The sequence below is a fragment of the Papaver somniferum genome, chromosome 11 (genome assembly GCF_003573695.1).
Source record: "Papaver somniferum cultivar HN1 chromosome 11, ASM357369v1, whole genome shotgun sequence".
NCBI classification, from domain to species: domain Eukaryota; kingdom Viridiplantae; phylum Streptophyta; class Magnoliopsida; order Ranunculales; family Papaveraceae; genus Papaver; species Papaver somniferum.
The window spans coordinates 6,918,424-6,939,630 of NC_039368.1; the positions used below are offsets into that span (position 1 = coordinate 6,918,424).

At 32.9% G+C, this 21,207-nt stretch overlaps 1 protein-coding gene across 1 annotated transcript; it reads right to left on the bottom strand.

The window, feature by feature from the left end:
* Nucleotides 1-5,188: 5,188 nt before the first annotated feature.
* LOC113325428 (1,2-dihydroxy-3-keto-5-methylthiopentene dioxygenase 2-like) lies at nt 5,189-8,170 on the bottom strand. Its single transcript, XM_026573636.1, has 7 exons — nt 8,015-8,170; nt 6,784-6,895; nt 6,589-6,683; nt 6,337-6,451; nt 6,122-6,246; nt 5,591-5,661; nt 5,189-5,500 (listed from the first exon to the last, which is right to left on the bottom strand). The coding sequence occupies exons 1-7, from the start codon at nt 8,018-8,020 to the stop codon at nt 5,434-5,436; spliced, it is 591 nt and encodes a 196-aa protein (XP_026429421.1). The 5' UTR covers nt 8,021-8,170; the 3' UTR covers nt 5,189-5,433.
* Between the last annotated feature and the right edge of the window lie 13,037 nt (nt 8,171-21,207).

Consider the following 21,207-nt stretch of genomic DNA (forward strand, 5'->3'; position numbering starts at 1 on the left):
ATCAGAATAGTGTTCAACCTATTTCCATGATAAATATATCCTATGGGGCAAGTTAAACATAAAATGACCAATCAACATACTCAACAAAGGAAAAAAAAAAGGAAAAAAAAAAGGAAAAAAAAATGTATGCACATGCTATAATTGAATATAGTTACACATGCTACAAGATAATATGTGTAACTTCAAGTTACACATTTTATAAAACAGCATGTCTACCTATATTTATTGTTCTTCTTCCAAAACAATGTTGTTGCTTCTTCTTCTTCTCAGTATCAACAAATACAAACACCAATTATAAATGGAATTCAGCTAGTACTAAATTTCTTCTCAAATCGTACATGCAAATAATCCAAAAAAAAAAAATCAAACAATAACAAAATTCGTACCTAGATTTGTTCTTCTGAAACAATCTAGTTTCTTCTTCCTCTTATCAGTATCAACAAATTAAAAAAACATGGAAATTAGAAAAATCAAAATCATAAGATCGAAATCAAAAAATTAAAGGCAACAGATTCGTACCTAGATTTGTTGTTCTTCTTCTGAAACAATATTGTTTAAGCTTCCTCTTCTCAATATCTGACGAATTCAAAATAAAGAAATAGAAATCAGTAAGATCGAAAATTTTATAAATTTAAATCAAAAACCAAAACAAAAAGGAAAAACAACAAAAACAGTAAAAGACATACCTAGATTATTGCCTTCATCGTCTCAGATCTACAAAAATCTTCTCAAATCGAAATCTGCAACAATCTTCTCAAATTGAAATCGAAATTTGTAAATCAAACAATGTTGTAAAACAACTCCGTAATTGTTCTTCTTGTCAGGATGAAACAGATTCAATTAATCGAAAACCCTAAGCCTAATCCCGGAGCTCTGTAGCAGAAGAAGAAATAAGAGAAAATCATATTTGATTTTTTTGTTTATGTTTTCAGCATAAATGGTATTAAAAAATTGATGACGTCAGCTTTCCGAAAAATTCAAAATCTGGCCCAAAAATTATAAGTTTTGGGCCTAGAAATAACAAAATGTGATATGGAGTTGATAGTGAAGGATCCATTTTGTGGGGTTTCTTAATGTTGAACCCATATAATAAGGGGTTTACAATACTTTCCACTTAATACATGAAACTTCTAAGATATAAGGCAACAAGTAACTCCTTGTTCCATAATCTGTAAGTACAAAGGGTAAACCATCCAAACGACTTATAGTTACTCAACAATGGTCTTTTAGATCGAATTATGATATTATGACAATGTGAATTCTATATTCAGTTTCAGACGTGGATGTAATAGATTCTAGATAATTTTTCTTGAAATTTTTTTGAGCAGCCTTATAACAAAAGAGAGTGACCTTAGAATTAATAAACAAGAACTTAACGTCGAAGAAAGTTCTATATAACTATCAAAGTAAAAGAAATCGATATGAAAGTAAAAGCAATCGAAATTTACATTGCAGTTTATTTTCTACTTAAGAAGAGATACTTGTAACATTCTGGATCGCCAAAGAAGACTTTCAAAATCGCTTCCTGACCTGAAGGTTCAAGATAGAATAGGAAAACCCTTTATGAAACTTACTACACGAAACATGTAATTAATGGGAAGTTTGTATCTCTACAAAGAGCCACAATTTATAATGTTCGACCAAGGGTATTAACTTACGGATAATTAAAGTTAACTTTGGTTTGTGTTTAACCTAAGTTATTTTTGAAATACAATATATTATTTTTGTATTTATATCTATACATATATAACACTTAAATCTATTTTCTAGGATATGCAACCATGGATAACTCCTTGCACTTATTGAAAATATGTTATTCCACTATGGACATGGTACTCCAAGAATCTAAACACTCCTTAATGTGTTGTATCTTCAACAATTTACCACCATTTACAGTTGCTTGCATATAATTGATTTCATTAATTATGGACACTAGTAATTATGGAAATCCCTGAGTGTAATAACCTTAATAGTCAATTTTTAAGCATTTAATTTTCTAAGTTAGTAATACAAACAACTCTTACATAGTTAAAATATAATTTTCATTTAGTTGTCACTAATTTATCTAAGTAACGTACTTGACTCATCAAGATAAACAACTCTTAAATGAAAGTAAGGCTATATTCTAGTGTCGTTAACATAGCCAAGATTAACTAAAAAGTACACATAGAATTTCCAACATTGAGTGACTGAGGAATTGGGGAACTATGACAGAAAATTTTTCTTACGATTTTAAGCCGATCAGTTTCTGAAATCTTCACCTTGGCATTGTCCAAATCTACCCTGAACCTATTACATGCCAGTTTTCAAAAACAGGGTAAAGGATTTTCAAAACCTTAATAATGAGCTATCAAATATTTTTTTTATAGGTTAGTTTCCAAAAACAATAGAACTAGTTTTTGAAAGCTTGGCGGCAAGCAATACGCTCGTAATTTTTAGTTGTTTTCGTAACATTAACAGTAAGGACCTAACTTGCATCGTAATTTAACTGGTCATTGGTTTATGAAATCTTAACAAACTAATTTTCGAAATTTATATAATGAATAGTATAACAATATTTTCGTAATTCATTTATTCGATACTCTGATCAAGATTTCGTACTCCAATAAATAAATGAATAACTAGAGAGGGGAGATAATCATATTAATGAAAATAAATATTTATTTTTCTAACCATATTTGAAGGAAAATTTCCTTTTGTGATCTTCAGTCTTCAGTCGTTAGAGGTTACTCGAAGTATTCCGTCCCACACCTCAAAAACCTAAATCTAACCTACGAAGTTGACTCGGTTGTATGAATCAAATGTATAATTTTGGCATCAAAATTTGAGAAATCAAGACTTGACATTCCAAAGCTCGTGGGTTTCATCGAGTAATGATGCTCTAACATTAGATGTTTTTTCTCATAATGAGTCTGTTATATATGCATGCCATAATCACATGTGCTTTTGCTATTATAGTTTGGTTTTATTTTATCTGGTTTGTGCATCCACGTTTTTTTGCTTACTGCTAAAAATTTATTAATAGGATGGTTTTTTGACTTCTTAATTCTTCTCGTTCTTTGTCAGACGGCGCCAACTGTCCGATTCCTAGTTGAGTTGATTCAGTCGATTCACAAACTTGTTCTATCTTCCCACAAAATGCCCTTGGAAAAGTTCCAACCTTCAGACTTAAGGTGTGTCATTTGCATTCATATGTTTTATACATTTTATATCCTAAATTGAAATCATAAAATCTGCTAATGTCACTTTGTATTCTCCCTTTCCTTATTTAACACTCATATTTTTCCTATTTGCCATTCACATAAATTTCCACCCACACTTATCCTTTTTACCACCCATATCAATTTAAAATACCTTAAATAATACATTACTACCTCATTAATTTTAGTTTACACCCAAAAATAAAACCACCCAATGTAACTAGAAAAAAAAAATGAAAACCTAAGTTAAAAACTATTTCTTCTTCTCTCAAACAACCAACCACCACCTTCGCCCATCATTTATTCTTTCATATAAAAAGTATAAAGAAAGTTAAGAAGGCATAGTCATGGGGACAACTAAGACTGCCTAAGACTGTTCAAATAGTGATGATGAATCCAGAATTTATAAATTTGGGTCGTTAGAATTTGGACGATTAAACTGTTTTGAACAGTTATTTTCTGGACGACTAAAATTTATTTCTGGATGACTTTTCTAAACAGTCGTACTCTCTTCTTCCTCTTCAGAGTTTTGAATATTTAATCTGAAATTCGATTCTCCAATAAACTGTATATTTCCATCATTCATTATCACATTAAATATTACCCATTCACACAAATAAATAGATTAAACACTTTTTCTAATTTTGATAAATTTAAAACAAATAAGAATCATAAAATTGCACCAAATTTGTTGAACATTAATTAACATAATCTTGATGTTCGATTCATCTAAGATTATGATATTTTGACCTAAATATATTCAACAGTGAAATCTTATGTAATAGCGAAAGATAAAAAACTTATAAAAGAAGGTTGGAGTACCATAATTAAACAAAAATCTAACCTACAGTCAATAGGTTTTTAATGAGTTTTAATGAAACTTGGATTAATGAAGTAGAAGAAGAAAAAAGATGAAGAGGAAGGAAAGTTGTAATAGTTGTAGTCAAATTTAATTTGACTCTTGTAGATGGTAAATAAGAAAAAATAAAATCAAAAATCAAAAATAAAACTACTTTAATAATTTGAGGGAGGTGGCAAATAGGAAAAATGTGTGTGGCAACTAGATAAAACCTATCTAGACACGAGTTAATCTATCACTTTTCCATTTTAACCTAAAAATAAGTGAAAATGAAAAAGTGATGTTAGCACTTTTCTAAAAACTGAGGGAGTATAATTTAACGAAGATACAAAATAATATCATAGATATCTAAATCACGGTTCAACATACGATCGTTAGATACCTAAAAATGAGAAACCCATCATGTAGGGTTCACGAAATTGTTTGTAACAAAGAAAATTCTTTACATGAGTTTATTGTTGGGTTCATGATTTTCCAAGTATACCAGTTGGAAATGGGCTCTGACCACGTTTATGTAGACTATTTAGTCATGAACAATTTACATCTTCTGATAGTTCTGTGTGAACGGTTATATCTTTGGTATCAATTTTATACTCTTGCTTAATATGTTGGATCACTTTGTCCTTTATGGTATATGAATTCGCATCTTCCTTTACTGTAATATGGCAAGACACTAGTACTTTTCCTGCAGTTATACACCATATGTGTACTTCGTGAAATGAAAGTACTTCCTCCATTTCACACAAATCGTGTGCAAGCATGCCATCTCAATTCGTAGCTTGCCTTAACATCTGATCACTTTATGATGGATGAGGGGATACATGAAGCAGCAAATTATAGTGTTGGTAAACCGAGGCAAGCATTCATCAAAAGAGCGTGTTGTTTATAGATTGTTTCTTGACTCTGCCCCCTTTTTGTTTCTTGAGAGTATGAGATATCATGTGACATTCATTCTAAAGAAATCTTACAATCAAAAAGGCAGAAACCGTAATCTTAAATCTCAATAACTGAACTTGGGTTGGGCTTAAGAAAACTAATCCAAATCAGCAAACGGGCTTATAAGTACTCTCAGTACAAAATCAACAAGTATTAAACATCCAAATGAGTTGATGAGGAAAATGCAAGCAGATTTATCCAAAATTAAGGACACATAAGTAACTCATACTTGTATTATTAAACCAGACAAGACATACAGGAACTCTTGTGAAGTAATTAAGCTCATAAATATAGTCCAGCTGATCAAAGAACAGTTGGATCTTCACAACCCCGCATTCATAAACATACACGCATAACACGGCATACAACTGGTGGTAATACTCCATCCATAGGGTATTACATTATTATGAAGATTAGAAAGGGTAATGAAATGAATATTCAAGCTGCAGCAGTGACAGCATGGTTACCAGAATCTTTCTTGATGAAAGTGTCCAGATACTCCTTCCTGCAGATGAAGTGAAAATACTTCATTAGGAACAGAAGGAAGGCTTAATGATTAAAATTGTAACAGATGCAACTGATAAAGGAGATTAACCTAGCAGGAAGCTCATCGTGAGGACGGTTGTACGGTGTCCACACTGGTTCACCAACAAAGAGACGCATTGCCTACAAGAATATAATAACGTTAAAGAGAAGGTCAGGCACGGAGACATCAAGAGCTGAGAAGTTAGAATTTTGATATATGAAACAGTCGGTTTGGAATATATCCACACCAAAAGAACACATAAAAGTCTAAGAAGGTTCACCAGAGCTGTCATGAAAATGTTAAAATACTAACAACGTTGGGAAGAAAAGAAACTGAAGTAAGCACATCAAGGGCAGCACTGAACACGTGTTTCTAGAATAGTTCTAGACCTTGATCATGATCCAACAATGTATAACGGTGTCTGTAATCTCTGATATTATGCAGAAACGCTTACTTTTCATTGAACTCTTAACACAATCAATTATGACCTCCTGCAACCTATTTTATCAGGAAACACATCCACACCTATTGTACACCTATTTGCAACTAATTTGGCACCAATACATGTCAACGAAGATAAGTTTAGCGCAACTGGAATACCTTAATGTAGTTGTCGGTATCGAGAGTAAAACGGTGGTACATTCCTGCAGGCAGTACAATCATTCCCCCTTTCTTTACCCAGACGCGAATCCACTTTTCGTTCTCATCCCTGACATCGAAATACCCTTCACCAAGAAACCTCAGTCAATATCTGTATTTAATGGAACAGTTACAAAACTAGCAACAGTTACAAACATCAAAATCGCAAAACCTACCACTTCCATCCACACAGTACCGGATTTCCTCATCGGTGTGAAGATGTTCTTCGAAAAAGTCCTTTATCTTTTGATCATAATTTGGCATCTTTTCTGGGCACACAGTGCAGAAGTCCTAAGAAAATCAATAATTCCATGTTAATGCACTAAGTTTGCCGAGTAGGAATTTATTCGTGAACTATCAAGTGCACTGATGAAAATTAACACAAGCCACAGCAGCCAAAATGAAAAATAGCCAGATAAAAAACTGACCACATAGGTATATCCGCGTTCTGAGCGAATCTTCTTCAGTTCTTCATCAGTCTCATAGTTATCTGCATCTAAATTCCAGCTAAGGACTCCAAGTTCTGCAAGAGTAACAAATTTGTCCCTGAACTAATTAATTAATTTTAACGCTTAAAATATGTTAATCTAAAGAAGAAGACACCTGGCTAGAAACATAAATACCATTAAGTCGGTCAAAAGACACATATTCCTTGGGTTCACGGTGATGAGGAAGTCTTTGGTCTTCATCACTCTCATCCATGTACCATGCCTGAATGACTTTTGCCCTTGAATCCTGTATAGCACATAGATCTTTCAAATAAGCAACATTTTCTTCTTGAATGAAAAATTCTTTCAACAAACTCAAAAAGAGTCCCCAATAAAAACTAGAAAGATTTCTTCTAAAATCCAAATACTTATAATGGACCTAGGACTGAGCTTATCCTGTCTGGTATGTGTAGTATTTCGGAAACACAAACAACCAAACACCTTTAAGAAAGCATAATCAGGTTTCTTAGAATGTAGCTCTTCATATGGACACTTGTAACCCAAAATCTTTGTAGACAATCTGTTAATCAAGTAGGTACCAGTAAGAAAGAATGAAACCAAAACTTTTTGGGTACAGAAGCATTGAAGGCCAAGGTGCTGCCCATTTCAGCAATATGTCTGTGTTTTTCTTTCTGCGGCTCCTTTCTGTTGATGTAAAATTAGGACACCAAAATCCCGACAGAAAATACCATTTGCACCTAGAGAGGCTCTAAGAACTTTTACCATTTCAAAGCACCAGCGCACTGAAATTCCTTAAGTTTGGTGGTGTCTAAAAGATTTTCCATGATGATTTGAACAAATTGAAACAAGCAAGAGTATCATTCATTCATAGAGAATATAATTAAAATAGCGGCATCCTCACAACGAACTGATGATTCGTAATAAGAGTATGTATCAGGCAGGAATACTCTATTTTGTTCTCAATATGTCTATTACCAATCTTTAATTAGGTCAATTTAGATTTAAAACCATAACAACCTTACACATCAAATCCAACTAGTTCAATTCAGGAAACTCAATTTTAAAAACAAAATTATGCAGCTAAGAAACATGAAAATCCCTAAATTTCTTGAGGGGGACCAAGATTAGTTTCATTATCAGTTCTATCTAATTCAGACACAAAACCATAACAACCTTAATCATCAAATCCAACAAGTTCAAAAAACTCTAATACAAGACGAAATTGTTCAGCTAACATATCATTTGTTCATGAAAATCTCCAAATTACTTGAGGAAGACTAAGATTAGTTTCATTACCAGGTTAGTTCTATGATGATGATTACTACCACAAAAAATTCAAACAAACAAACACAAAATGTAAAACAAATTTAGATGAGACAACGGATTAAGGTTTAAAGATTCATACCTCCATGATCGAATCTTCTTCTTCTTCTTCTATCTGAATAAAACAAGATATGAGACTAGATTCTTTCTTCTTCAAAGATTTTTCATTTATTGCTGCGCCAGAGCCTCTTTTTAAATAGTGATTCGCCGCGTAGCCAAAGATTTTTACATTGACCTTTTGTTGTGGCGAGTCTTACCGGCCCCAACTATGAACCGACTCGGTTCATGTAGGTATGAATTGTGGTTGGTGAGGACATATTTGTCATCATACCCCATGAATGCTGCACGAAATGACCTCACCCAAATTACTATTAAATTCGTGATTTGCAATGTCGTCCAAAGTGCATTAGTGTCGCCACACCCCATGAACTCTTTGTGAAGTGATTCAAATGTTGTCATACGCCGAATCAAAATCATTAACAATCACTTGTGTTTATGTTAAAGATTCTTTAAAATACTTTTGTCTCTATTATAATCTTTGAGATATGGACAGCAGCATGTTAATGAAGTTGTTTCCGTGTACCTGAGTTAAGACAAATTTTAATTTTGAATTTTTGCTTTGTATTTTTACATCTCATGAATTTGGTAGATCGATACAGCTTTGTAATAAAAACATATCCCTAAATTATCAGCTTCAAATTTGATATCAATTACTTTTTATTCATAATAAAAGACGTTCTAAAATGAGTTGTACGAGAGTAAAAATGTGAAAAAATCTTATCTCCAACAAACAATAAATTGGAATGTTAAGTGGAACACGGAATTAAAGAAAAAGGGCTATGTTGCGTTTCCTCCCCTCCCAAAATTGGTAATTAGCGTTTCCTCCCCAAAAAAACTAATGGTGGGTTTGGATGTAGAATTTTAAAGATGGGATTTATGGGTTCAGGGGATTTGGTGGAATTATGTTTCCCTGGCTACATTTGGTTGCCCAAATCCTCATAATTACGTTTCGGACGGGATTCACTTTTCCAGCAAATCCTCCATATGGAGTCCGACCCCTCCCCCTAAGATTTGTTGGGAAACTTATGAGGGGATTTATGGATCCACTTTTTTTTTACTCCAAATCCATATATATACCATTTTAAGATTCGTAGGGCAATGTCAAACAATACATGGACTTTAACACAAGAAAATTTATGAATCCTAGGAATCTCAACTGAGTTACCAAACATTCGAGGGATTTACATGAATCCCAGAATTTGCAATCCCGTGGGATTACAAATTCCTGGAAATTGTGAATTCTGCAACCAAACCCACCATAAAATTAGTGAATCCTTCACTCGTTAGGATTCACGAAAGGACGGCCAAAATTAACATTCCCGAAATACCCCTTTTATAAGATCAAATAAGAAAAGTTTCAGTCAAATAAATAGTTGAATTAATTTATCAGCACGTAACCAAATCCACACGCTATTTTAATCCAAGGAAGCAATTATGGCGTTCAGTTGATTCTTATAACTCTAGCATATTTGGTACCAGAAATCAAACTCCACCACCATGTACTGTATATACATATGTAACACCAAATCACGACAGCAACAGAAAACTCCCATCGATTTCATGGCATCATCAATTCAGTTTCTTCCGATCAAAACTCATTAGTTAACAGATGAGATCCCCTTTTTGTCTAATCAATTTTTGACAACTCGAGCTCAACTTCTTCCTTTGGTGCATAAATGTAAACCTCAATCGATAACGGCAATACCACATCTTTTCATATCGGTGGAAACAATTTGTTTCTGTCACTCTTTCTCTCCTTCCCGATTCAATTTCATTAGCAAGATCTGTCGGTGAGAATTGGGGAAGAACATATGAAATCAATTTCTCTCCCTTCTTGACCTAATTGGTTATAAGTCGAATTCCTAGACTCTCATCTACGCCCAGTACTCAAAAAGAAGAAAAAGAAGGGGTAAATGACCACGAAATTAGGGTTTTATAGAAAGAAAAAAAAATAGGGTATCAAATGAGGAGAGAAATCAAGATATTTTAAAGGGTTTGAGTTGTGTAATGAGGAAGAGAAAGAATACTATTGGTGATGTGCAGAAAGAATTGGATCGAGTTGGATCTTAATTGGGTGCCGTCGTCGACTGGGAGTGCGTATGTTGATGAAAATGTGGTGATCGATAGATATTATTGGGGGTGAGTAATCGGTATCAACGAGTGTAAGTGTGGGTTCTCTATCTAGTAAAATCGAATATCATCCAATGTTTTCAAAACCCTGTTTGATTTAGATGAAGCTTGTTGCTACTGTTTTTTATCTTTTAGATAGAGAGGGACGATGATGTGAATCAATGGATTTAAGGATTTGGGCAAGTATGGGCTATGGAATTATTGGAAAAAATGAGGGTGTTTTGGGAAGATTATGAGACGCGTGTACCGTTTTTGCCACGCGTGCACAACAGCTGACTCAGCTACTCGAGTAATGGACGGAATTTCTAACGAGGGGAGGATTCACTAATTTTAATCTTTTTGGGGAGGAAACACTAATTATCAATCTTGACAGTGGAGGAAAAATAAAATATCGCAAAAAAAAATATAGCAAATCTTATTTAATGGATATTTTTGATCCCCAACAAGCGATAAATTGGTATGGTATGATAAGTAAAATACATAATTAAAGATAAATATATTGAATTCACCTGCATTCAATCCATCCATTTATGGGGCGTTTTTCCTTCCCCAACAAGCAGTTAATCGATATGGTATTGTATGTGGAATACAAGATTAAATAAAAACCTATTGAATTCACCTGCATTTAATCTACCCGTCCAATGTATGTTTTTCACCCCCAACAAGCAGTAAATTGGTATCGTATGGTAAGTGGAACACAGAATTGATGAAAATTCTATTGAATTCACCCGTTTTTAATCTTCCCATTCATGGGATCTTTTTGGTTGTAAGTATGTAACGCGGTGTCGCACGTGAAATATGGGGTAAAATAGGATTTTCTTTTTTCTTTGATAAACTTTATTTATTAACTAGTGAAGCTTTACAAAACGGGGAAACGCCCTTTCCCGATAATCCTCCAACAAAACAGAAACCAAAAACAATGAGGTGTATCGACCCATTTTTTTACATTTGTTGTTTTCTACACCAAAAAATTAATAGTTGTATTACTTTCTCTATACCTATGGACAAAAAGAACAGATTCCATATAATATATTGAAAACTAGATATCATCCAATATATTAGCAGAAAATCAAGGACAAGTAGTTAGGCTTTACAAAGACGCATAATATATATAAGTGAAATCACTTTCAATAGTAAGTTCCTTTTTATGTAATTTTTAAGCTAGATGTATTACATGCTTTATTGCTCGAAACTGGGCCATGTTGTTGCTATTTTTATGTACGTGTTGTGCATAAGCTGCAATAAATTCCCCTTCATCATCCCTAAGAATTTGAGAATTCACTGGTTCCTGCAAAAATAAAAATGATTAGATGCATCATCAATGTTTAACTTAGTATAACCAGTTGGTGGACAATCCCATGTGACAGTAATCATTTCCTTAGAACGAGGTGATGTTGAATTATGAAATGTATGACTCTGGAACTCAGTAGCTCTGCGAGATGTCATAATTATCACATACGAAAGTGTAGGTACAACACTCCTAAAAACAATAATATTTCTTGCATTCCAAAGTGCCTCAAGATGGAGAGTAAAATACAACTCTTCAGAGACTGGAAGTATGGAGGGAATATATCATTTCCAATTTATTTAAGACCATCTTTGAACCTGCTTTGTCCAAGGACATCGGGAAAAAAAAATGTTCAATCATCTATTGAGCTGAGTAGAAAATAGGACACCTATCAGATATATTCAGACATCAGTAACAAAATTTAGTTTTGACCAAAGTTTTCTGATGACCAAGCATCTATAAAGAATGCCTAATATGTGAAGGAATAGGTAAACGCCAGATCTTGGCCCATTGCCTATTACCAGCAACTTCCCCAAAGTTTTCTAGACACAAGTAGTTGTAGGCAGTTTTAACAGTTGGTTAACCAGTCTTGTCTCTGCTCTAAACAAAAGTATCTTGTTTGGGATAAAACCAATTGACCCGAATAAACAGGATTCCACCCACTGCTCACCGCTGAATTTGATAGGATTCCAAATCGGGGAAATTAGACTGATTAAGGCCTCATCCATGGATTACCCATAATATCAGGCCCCTAATTAAAAGAAACTTATAATCAGGCCCCAAATTAATACTAAAAGTAAAATGACCATGTTACCCTAATTATATATATATATATATATATATATATAAACTTAAGTTTCTCTCAAAACAATAAATATTTCTTCTTTTTGGAGAGAGAATCCAGATCGAGAAAACAGGATTACCCATAATATCAGGCCCCTAATTAAAAGAAACTTATAATCAGGCCCCAAATTAATACTAAAAGTAAAATGACCATGTTACCCTAATTATATATATATATATATATATATATATATATAAACTTAAGTTTCTTTTAAAACAACAAATATTTCTTCTTTTTAGAGAGAGAATCCAGATCAAGAAAATCAGAGAAACTAGATTTAAAAAATCAAAAAACAAACATAAATATGAGAGAAAAACGAGTTTTTTAAAGAAAACAGGAAAAGAAAGATGCAAACTAAAGGAAACTTTATGTTTAATTCGCTTCTTTGAAGTTTCAAGAGAAAAAAAATAAACGAAACATAGACAAAAATCAAACAAAAATGAGATAGAATAACAGAGGTAAGATTTAGTTTCTTTTAATCTTCTTCCTCCAATATATGTTTTTAGTTTTAAAATCAATTGATCGTTATTTGGTAAATATTCAACCAATCTTCAATCAAGATTTAATTGACTATAGTTTATCAATTGATTTAAGTTTTTCTTTTTTGAATATAGATTTTTTTTTTTGGTCAATCAACAATTTCGATTTATTCATATCAAAATCGTGATTACGTGATCGCTTACAAGAATAACAAAAACATCAAAATACAAGATAATAAAAACCCTATTACAAATATAGATATCAATTACAAGTAAATCGCGAAGAGAAAGAGCCATAGACCGCAACGATATCCAATTTCTGTATATGTAGTAGGGAAGAATGATGGTATTACTCGGCTTCGATTTCGACCATTTAATATGGTTTTCTTCTTCTTTAACAAGAGATGCTCCTAAAAGAAAGGAATAATTTGCCCATAATCTTGTAGATCTAAACGTACCTGGATCCCCTAAATCCCTTTGATTTAATATGGATCCAAAGCAATATCGTGTTGAATCAACTGATTTTTTCTTTGAATCTTGGTAATTTTTGTGTATAAATTTCTTTTTTAGGGTTTATTTTTAACATAAATATCGTTGTTGATAGATATTGTAGGTTCCTTATGCATTTGGCCTGTGTAAGTAGAAGTTACACATGCATTTGGCGTGTGTAAGCAGAAGTTAAACATATTTATCGTTATGAATTTATGATGTTCTTGTTCTTGTTGATACTAGATGATGTTGATTTTAGGTTTGATTCTGCTTACAATTGTGATGTGAACAACAAAAACTTTGTACAAATGTGTTGAGATAAAAGTGATGTTACATATGCCTAGTTCTCTTTAGCTCTTTACCAGTTGAGATATTTTTGGGTGATTTGTTATAGTAAATTAATTTCTAGTGAGACAAACTGTGAATACATGATTTTGGTATGAAATGCATGTTAGGATTCATGTAGAAAGCTTTTTCTCTTCACATGGCTTGGGTAATCTATAGAGTTATACATGCATATGGATTATGTACACGGGAATTACACATGCATATAGCTTGTGTATTATGGAGTTACACATGCATTATTTTTCCCTTTTCATAAAAGTACATTTCAACTAAGATGTTGCTTATTCAAAGTTGCTTTCAAGCAGAATATCTTAATTTTATGCATATTCTCTCTCCCATTTTTCATAAAAAGACATATGACTGTTTGAAATTATTAATGCAGTTAAATAAAAGATTATAGAAGTTGCAACAATTGGTAATTCAATATTGAAGCCTTTGGACATCGCCACCACCAGCAATGCAAAGTATTCACTATTAGTGCGAAAAGCTAGAGATTGTATGACTTCGCGAGAATATAAACATATTTCCCTTTAATATTTGTGTGAACACAATTCAAATTAATAAATACAAGTTGGGCTTCTGATTTGTGTTTTTCTTTGACTTGAACATTCAAACAGTCTTTATATCTAGTTTTATTATTATTTGCTATTGACCTTCTTAAGTTTATGCTTCACGACCTGTATGGTGATATGTGTAACCAGAAGTTACATATGCATATGGAGTGTGTAAGTAGAAGTTACATTACATGCACTTTAATTGTGTAAGAAAAAGTTATACATGCATATGATATCTGACAAAGAAGTTACACATGCATTTGTCTTGCGTAATCAACAATTACTGCATATGGCATTTGTAATCACAAGCTTACATATACATTAGCTAGGAAAACATAATCAGAAAGTTGCACATATATATGGCATCCGTAACTAGAAGTTACACAAGCATTTAGTTTACGTATACAACAGTTACTGCATATGGAATATGTAATCAAAAGTTACACATGCATTTATCCTGTGCAATTAGAAGTTACATATGCATATAGCATGTGTAATAAGAAGTTATACATACATTTGTCCTATGTAACCAGAAGTTATACATGCATTTGTCTTGTGTAATTAGCAATTACTGCATATGGCACGTGTAATAATACTTTACACATGCATTGGCTGTCATAACAATCTTATTAATGATTGTTATGACACAAGTATTTAGCATTGACACGTAAAACTATGATTGAAAATAAAACTAACAACCAGTTTTAGTTATAAAATATTAAAACTTTTAATCCAATGTTGGAGTCACAACAAATGCTTGCAAAGCATACATTACTATGAAACCATGTAACATTCAAAAGAGAGCAAATAAGATATAATTTTCAGCAATTATACTATGGGAACTCTCCAGCGCAAAGAGGTCCCTTCTATGAAACCTTGTTCCCATATTCACAGCTGCCTCCAACACATACCCCTACAAAAAAAACAAAAATTCAAAACACCACTTCAAAATCAATTCTAAAAGAGTCTCTGAAATATTAACAGACAACCACCTGCTCGAACAACACCACACTACCAAAATATGTTGATAAATATACAAAATGCATATGCAATATGCTGGTATGCATGCAAAATACATGTGTAATTAATCAGTTGATACACATCCAAAAAGCATATTTAATCCAAAGTTACATATAAATTTTGCATGTGTATCCAAAAGTTACACATGCATCTGACTCGTGGAACTTAGCTGTCATAACCTATATATACATTTGAGAAGAGAAAATTACATACATGTATGTACGTTTGAAAAATAGAAAGATTTGGCCATCTTCGTCACTTACTATGAAGGACATTCTCTTACAAGAACTTCTTAATTCCAATAAATTTAAGAGGTACTTCATGTTAAATGGAATGTCGTACTTTAGAGATACATAACTATTCAATTTGTATGATATACCTGAAAATGCGGGGGTCTAAAAACCACACCCAATATTTTGCTTAGCAATCTGTATGGACAAAATATACTTTCGAGAGAATCAACTAGACAGTCAGACTCAATCTCAAGAAAAGTATATCCAAGAGTTGTATCTCAATTTCTCAATTTAATCCGCAATCAAACAAATAGGAATTTGTGAGCCCGGTTGAATATAAGAGAAATAACTTGAACAGTACCAAAGACCAATGTTCAAGGATCAATCAATTTCAATCAACAACCAAAGGTTGGATTTACCAATAGATCGATTCAATGCACAACCTGTGATATTTCAATTATATAATAAAATATAATGTGGAAAAGAAATAACACAGACACCAGAAGTTTTGTTAACAAGGAAACCGCAAATGCATAAAAACCATGGGACCTAGTCTAGATTTGAACACCACACTGTATTAAGTCATTACATACACTATCCTACTCTAAGTTAACTTCGGACTGGAATGTAGTTGAGCCCTAATAAATATCACACTGATCAAGGTACAGTTGCACTCCTTACGTCTCTGAATCCCAGCAGGACTCTACGCACTTGATTTCCTTAGCTGATCTCACCCAAAACTAAGAGTTTCTACGACCCAAAGTCGAAGACTTAATAAACAAATCTTTATCACACATAAAAGTCTATTGTATAGATAAATCTATCTCCCACATATATACCTATGAATTTTGTTCCGTCTTTTGATAAATCAAGGTGAACAGGAACCAATTGATAAACCAGACTTATATTACCGAAGAACAACCTAGTATTATCAATCACCTCACAATAATCTTAATCGATTAACTAAACAAGATATTGTGGAATCACAAACGATGAGACGAAAATGTTTGTGACTAATTTGCAATCTTGCCTACCGGAGAATAAATCTTGAGAAAATCTTAAAGAAGATAGTACTCAATCACGATAGAAAACAGCAAGATCAGAAGACACAACTACATAAAAAATAGTTGTGTCTGGCTTCACAATCCCAATGAATTCTTCAAGTCGTTAACCTACAAGGTTTTGTAAAAAACCTAAGGTTAAAGGAGAATCGACTCTACTCGCAACTATTATCACACAAGGGGTGTGGGGATTAGATTTTTCGGTTGTTAGAGTTCTCCTTTATATAGTCCCCAAATCAGGGTTTGGAATCAATGTTACCTTGGTAACAAAGCATTCAATATTCACCGTTAGATGAAAACCTGACAAGATTCAAGCTAATATCTTTCAACCGTTAGATCGAACTTAGCTTGTTATACACAAATTAAATGTACAGTCATTTAGATAAAGGTAATCGTGCCTAAACGTGTACACTTAGTTGGTTCAACAATAGTTAACCAATGGTTAGCCATATGAGCACTTTCATATCGACCTTATTCATTTTTTATCATAACTAGTTCAAATGACTCAAATGAAACTAGTTAGAGAGTTTTTCAATTGTTTATATTCTCATAGAAGTATATAAGACACAATTGAAGAAAATCGATTTTGATTCACTCGAATCGTTTCATGAACATTATAGCCACGGTTTGCAAAAGATTGCATTCCGTATTAGTTCATGAACAAACCGATTTTAGAACATAACCTACTTAAGTATGCAAACTGGTACGCATACCTAAGTAGCCGGACTGAGTTCGGTTACGCAAGTACGAGTACGCAAACCATTTACTTTTTCAAACTCCAGTAGATATTCACGGAACATGAACTTCCTCCAGTATGCGTACGGGTACGCATACTTGGTTTCCGGACTTCCATAACTAGCCAGTATATGTACGGGTACGCATACCAATGTTCACAGATTTTGGACTTTACACAAATGTGAATACACATACTATGTTTATATCCAATCATGGTTATGTGTTCTAAACCCTCATTTCAATCATTGAAACATTCTTGGGAAACGACAATAGCTGTCTCACATAAACTATTAGCTTCAAAGCAATTTTCAAGTGATCGAATGATCAATACGAAACATTCCGAGACTACATCAAATGACTGTCTCACACAAATCATGTAAGATGTTACAAGGCGATTTTCACATGATCATCTTTTGACTTTCGTCAAGATTAAAAGATGAACTTGGTTAAAGTGAAAGCTTACCAACACACATTTCGTGAAATAAATAAGCGAGATAAACTCGGCTCGAAATACCAAATGTGTATACTTGAAGTATATATAGAAGTACGAATTTTTGTCTCAAATAGGAGATAGAGTAGATATACTTTTGAGTGATAGATGAGTTCAAGTCTCCACATACCTTTTGTTGATGAAGTTCCGCAAGTTCCATTGAGTAGTTCTTTGTCTTCATTCGATGAACGTCGTGAAGTCTAAAGATCAACCACACTTACTATCCTAATCCGAGAGTTAGCTATAAGTAAATTAGAAATCAAGACTTATAGTTTTGACAACTAAACTTGAAAAACAAGCATGAGATAGCAACGCTTGCGAGTTTGACCGAGCAGTGCTCTAACAATACTTATCCATAAGAACCTGCAACAATATAAAACATATACTTCATATCCCATCGATATACCATGTGAAACTAGAAACTACGTACACAATTAGCATGCGTAACTAGCTAGTGGTTACACATCCAGTTAGCATGTGTAAACAGAAGTTACACGTTCAGTTAGCATGTGTAGTCAGCCACTGCACATGCATATAGAATGTGTAATTAGGAGTTACACATCCATAAAACATGTATAACATCAAGAGACGTTACAAATGTAAGAAAAAATGCCCATAGATGAAAAAGTACTGAATAAAACCCCAAGGATTACCTTGGGTTTCTCATTTTCAATATTACTATAATTATTCAACATTTCGAACGCTAAAATCGATTACCTTGAGTTTCTCGTTTTCATGAGCAAGCTTATCCAACATTTCAGTGTTGATCATGGGGATTCCTTGTTCAAGCCTCGACAACCTTTTTAAAAGTCTCTTTAGTTTCTCATTTTCATGAGTCGACAACACCATCACCATTGACCGATATTTTGTTGTATGAATTGACAATGAAAATGAAATTAAAATTTTCGATTAAGATACATGCATAGTCCAGGTCTTGAAGTCAAATTATATATTTATATATTTTGAACAACTAAAACAAGTTTAGTGAACTTTTATGCATTCTATCAAGAACATATACAAGTTCACATCAGAACATAAAATGAGGTCAGAAAATAAATGTATATCAAATTATAAACGAGTTCATGGATAATGGAGATTTAGGTATACAAATTTTGAATCCGAACATAGATTTTTTTATTGAGATTAAAGGTAGGAAGATGGTTCAGATTTTAAACAAGAACTCCAGGTAAAATTTATCCTAAGTTTTGAGTTCAAAACATGGATAGAGATTACATGAACCCAAATCTGAACTTCGATTGCAAATCAAATCATTAATTTGAACTGAAATCACAATTCATAGGTTTTTGAAACTGATTTTATTTTTCTGAAATCTAAAATCGAGAAAGATAAGTTAACAATTACTATTGAAATCTGAAATCTTGTCTGACCTTGTCTATCTAAGAGTGTCCATGGAGGGAGGATCCATGGACACTCTTAGATAGACAAGGTCAGACAAGATTTGCGCATTTTCTCCTCAAAACCCAAACGAAAATGAATTTAAGTGTAATATTTTGGTGATATGTTCCCCTTATAAGACTCTACATTCCTACAAAAAATGAACACAATTCGAGATGTATAAAACGACCATCTGCTCCTTTGAATATCAGTCGTTCAAATTTAACGGTGGAAATTAAGATTGGTATATGGTGAGGTTTTCTATCTCGAATTGTGTTCATTTTTTTTTGTAGGAATGTAGAATTTTATAAGAGGAACGTATCATCAAAATATTAACTTAAGTTCATTGTTGTTTGGATTTTGTAGAGAAATTGGCACGAATCTTGTCTGACTTTGCCCATTTAAGAATGTCCATGGATCCTACCTCATTAAATAAATAAAGAGAAATTAAATTTATCTTTTGGTTCCATTAATTTTTTTGATTGAATATTCAGATTCATTTATTGATGACGATACTCATCTCTTTCCGTAAATCTCTAGAAAATCTTCAAGGACGCAAGTAGATTCTAGTTTAGAAATTGCTCGTTTCTTCTTCAACCTGAATCTCATCGAGAATCGTCGATCTATAAAAAGTTAAGTTAGATCTTCAATCCACAGATTCAACAAATTGAAAATCGAGATGGAAAAACCTTCTCATAGTTTTGAATTTGCAAAAACTGAAATCAATCACCACAAGTTACAGATCAGAAATTTTTCAAACTCGAAATACATCTGACTCATACAGGTACAGATAGAAATGAACTTATCTTCAACTAGAATTTCTTCTTCAAGAACAAAGCTTCGTATACTTGTCTGATTGTTAATGAGGCTTCGTCAAGTCGAATCTCTGATCTACTGGAAGGACAATCAAGATTAACAATCAAATCAAATAAAAACATAAATCAAATGAAATCAATACCTCAATTTCAAGATGATAAATCTGGTTCGGTGTTCTTGACAAATTCTCTCTCCAATTTCAATGGTTTTTGAAATATTGTAAAACCTAGAATGTATTTCATGGGATGGAAAGAGAAGAAAATGAAAACGAAATGAAAATATCTACTGATTTTAAGTATATAAAGGAAGGTTAATTTTGGTATTAAAAATAAAGGATGACTTCAAGTATCTGGAAAAATTCAATATCAAGACCATAATATCAAAGTTTTGGGCCTAGTAATAACAATATCCTAAAGTATGGAGTAGATCATAAAGTGATCCGTTTTGTGGGGTAGTGAAATCTTATTAGGCATACTGAATAAAGACAAAAAAAAGGATGTGAAATAACAAAATCAGAAATCCCCTTAACCAAATTTTTTTTAATGGCAAATCTACCCTTTACGTATTAGTGTTAGTAATCTGGATTAGTGATTAAAACTTTTGTTTAGTGATTAAGATAATTTTCATAATTATAAAGGTTTGTTTAGATGAAAAAATTTGGGGAAAAAAAATCAAAGTTTTTATTGAGAATGAGAGAAGGAGAAAGTGAGAAAAATTTTCTTCTTGATTCAATGGAGGATGAGGAGGGTCATTTTTCTTCTTAGGTTCGTCCGGGAAGGTTTGCAAGGTATTAGCCAAACCTGACACTGTTCTGGGACGTATTCAATACACATTTTGGGGTTCGGCTAAAAATTGACATCTACAGTTTAGCCGAACTGTTCATAGACATTTTCAGGGTGAAATTTCAAGAACAGTTCGGCTCAAAACTCAACTCAATTATCAGCCGAACCCTCTACTGTAACCCTCAAAAACCCTAAGTTTTTAGCAATTTAACCCATTCAATCCATGAAAAACAACAAATAAAAGATTGGGTTTGTAGGGAATACCTTCTTATCCTCATTTCAGTATTTGGACCTTCAAATGGTTGAATTTCTGATTCAATTTCCGGTTCAATTATAGTTTTTACACCTTCATCTTCAATTGGTTCTTCTTCTTTAATTCATGGATTGGAAGAGAATTTAGAACACCTGACGTTTGATTTTTTCTTTGTATGATCCATTATATAATTCAATTTAACCGATGATCGAATTTTCACGAATCGATAATTAATTACGGTGATGAAAAAAAATCTGAGAGAAAAGGAAGGTGGTTTAGCTGGAGGAAGAAGAAGAAGAGA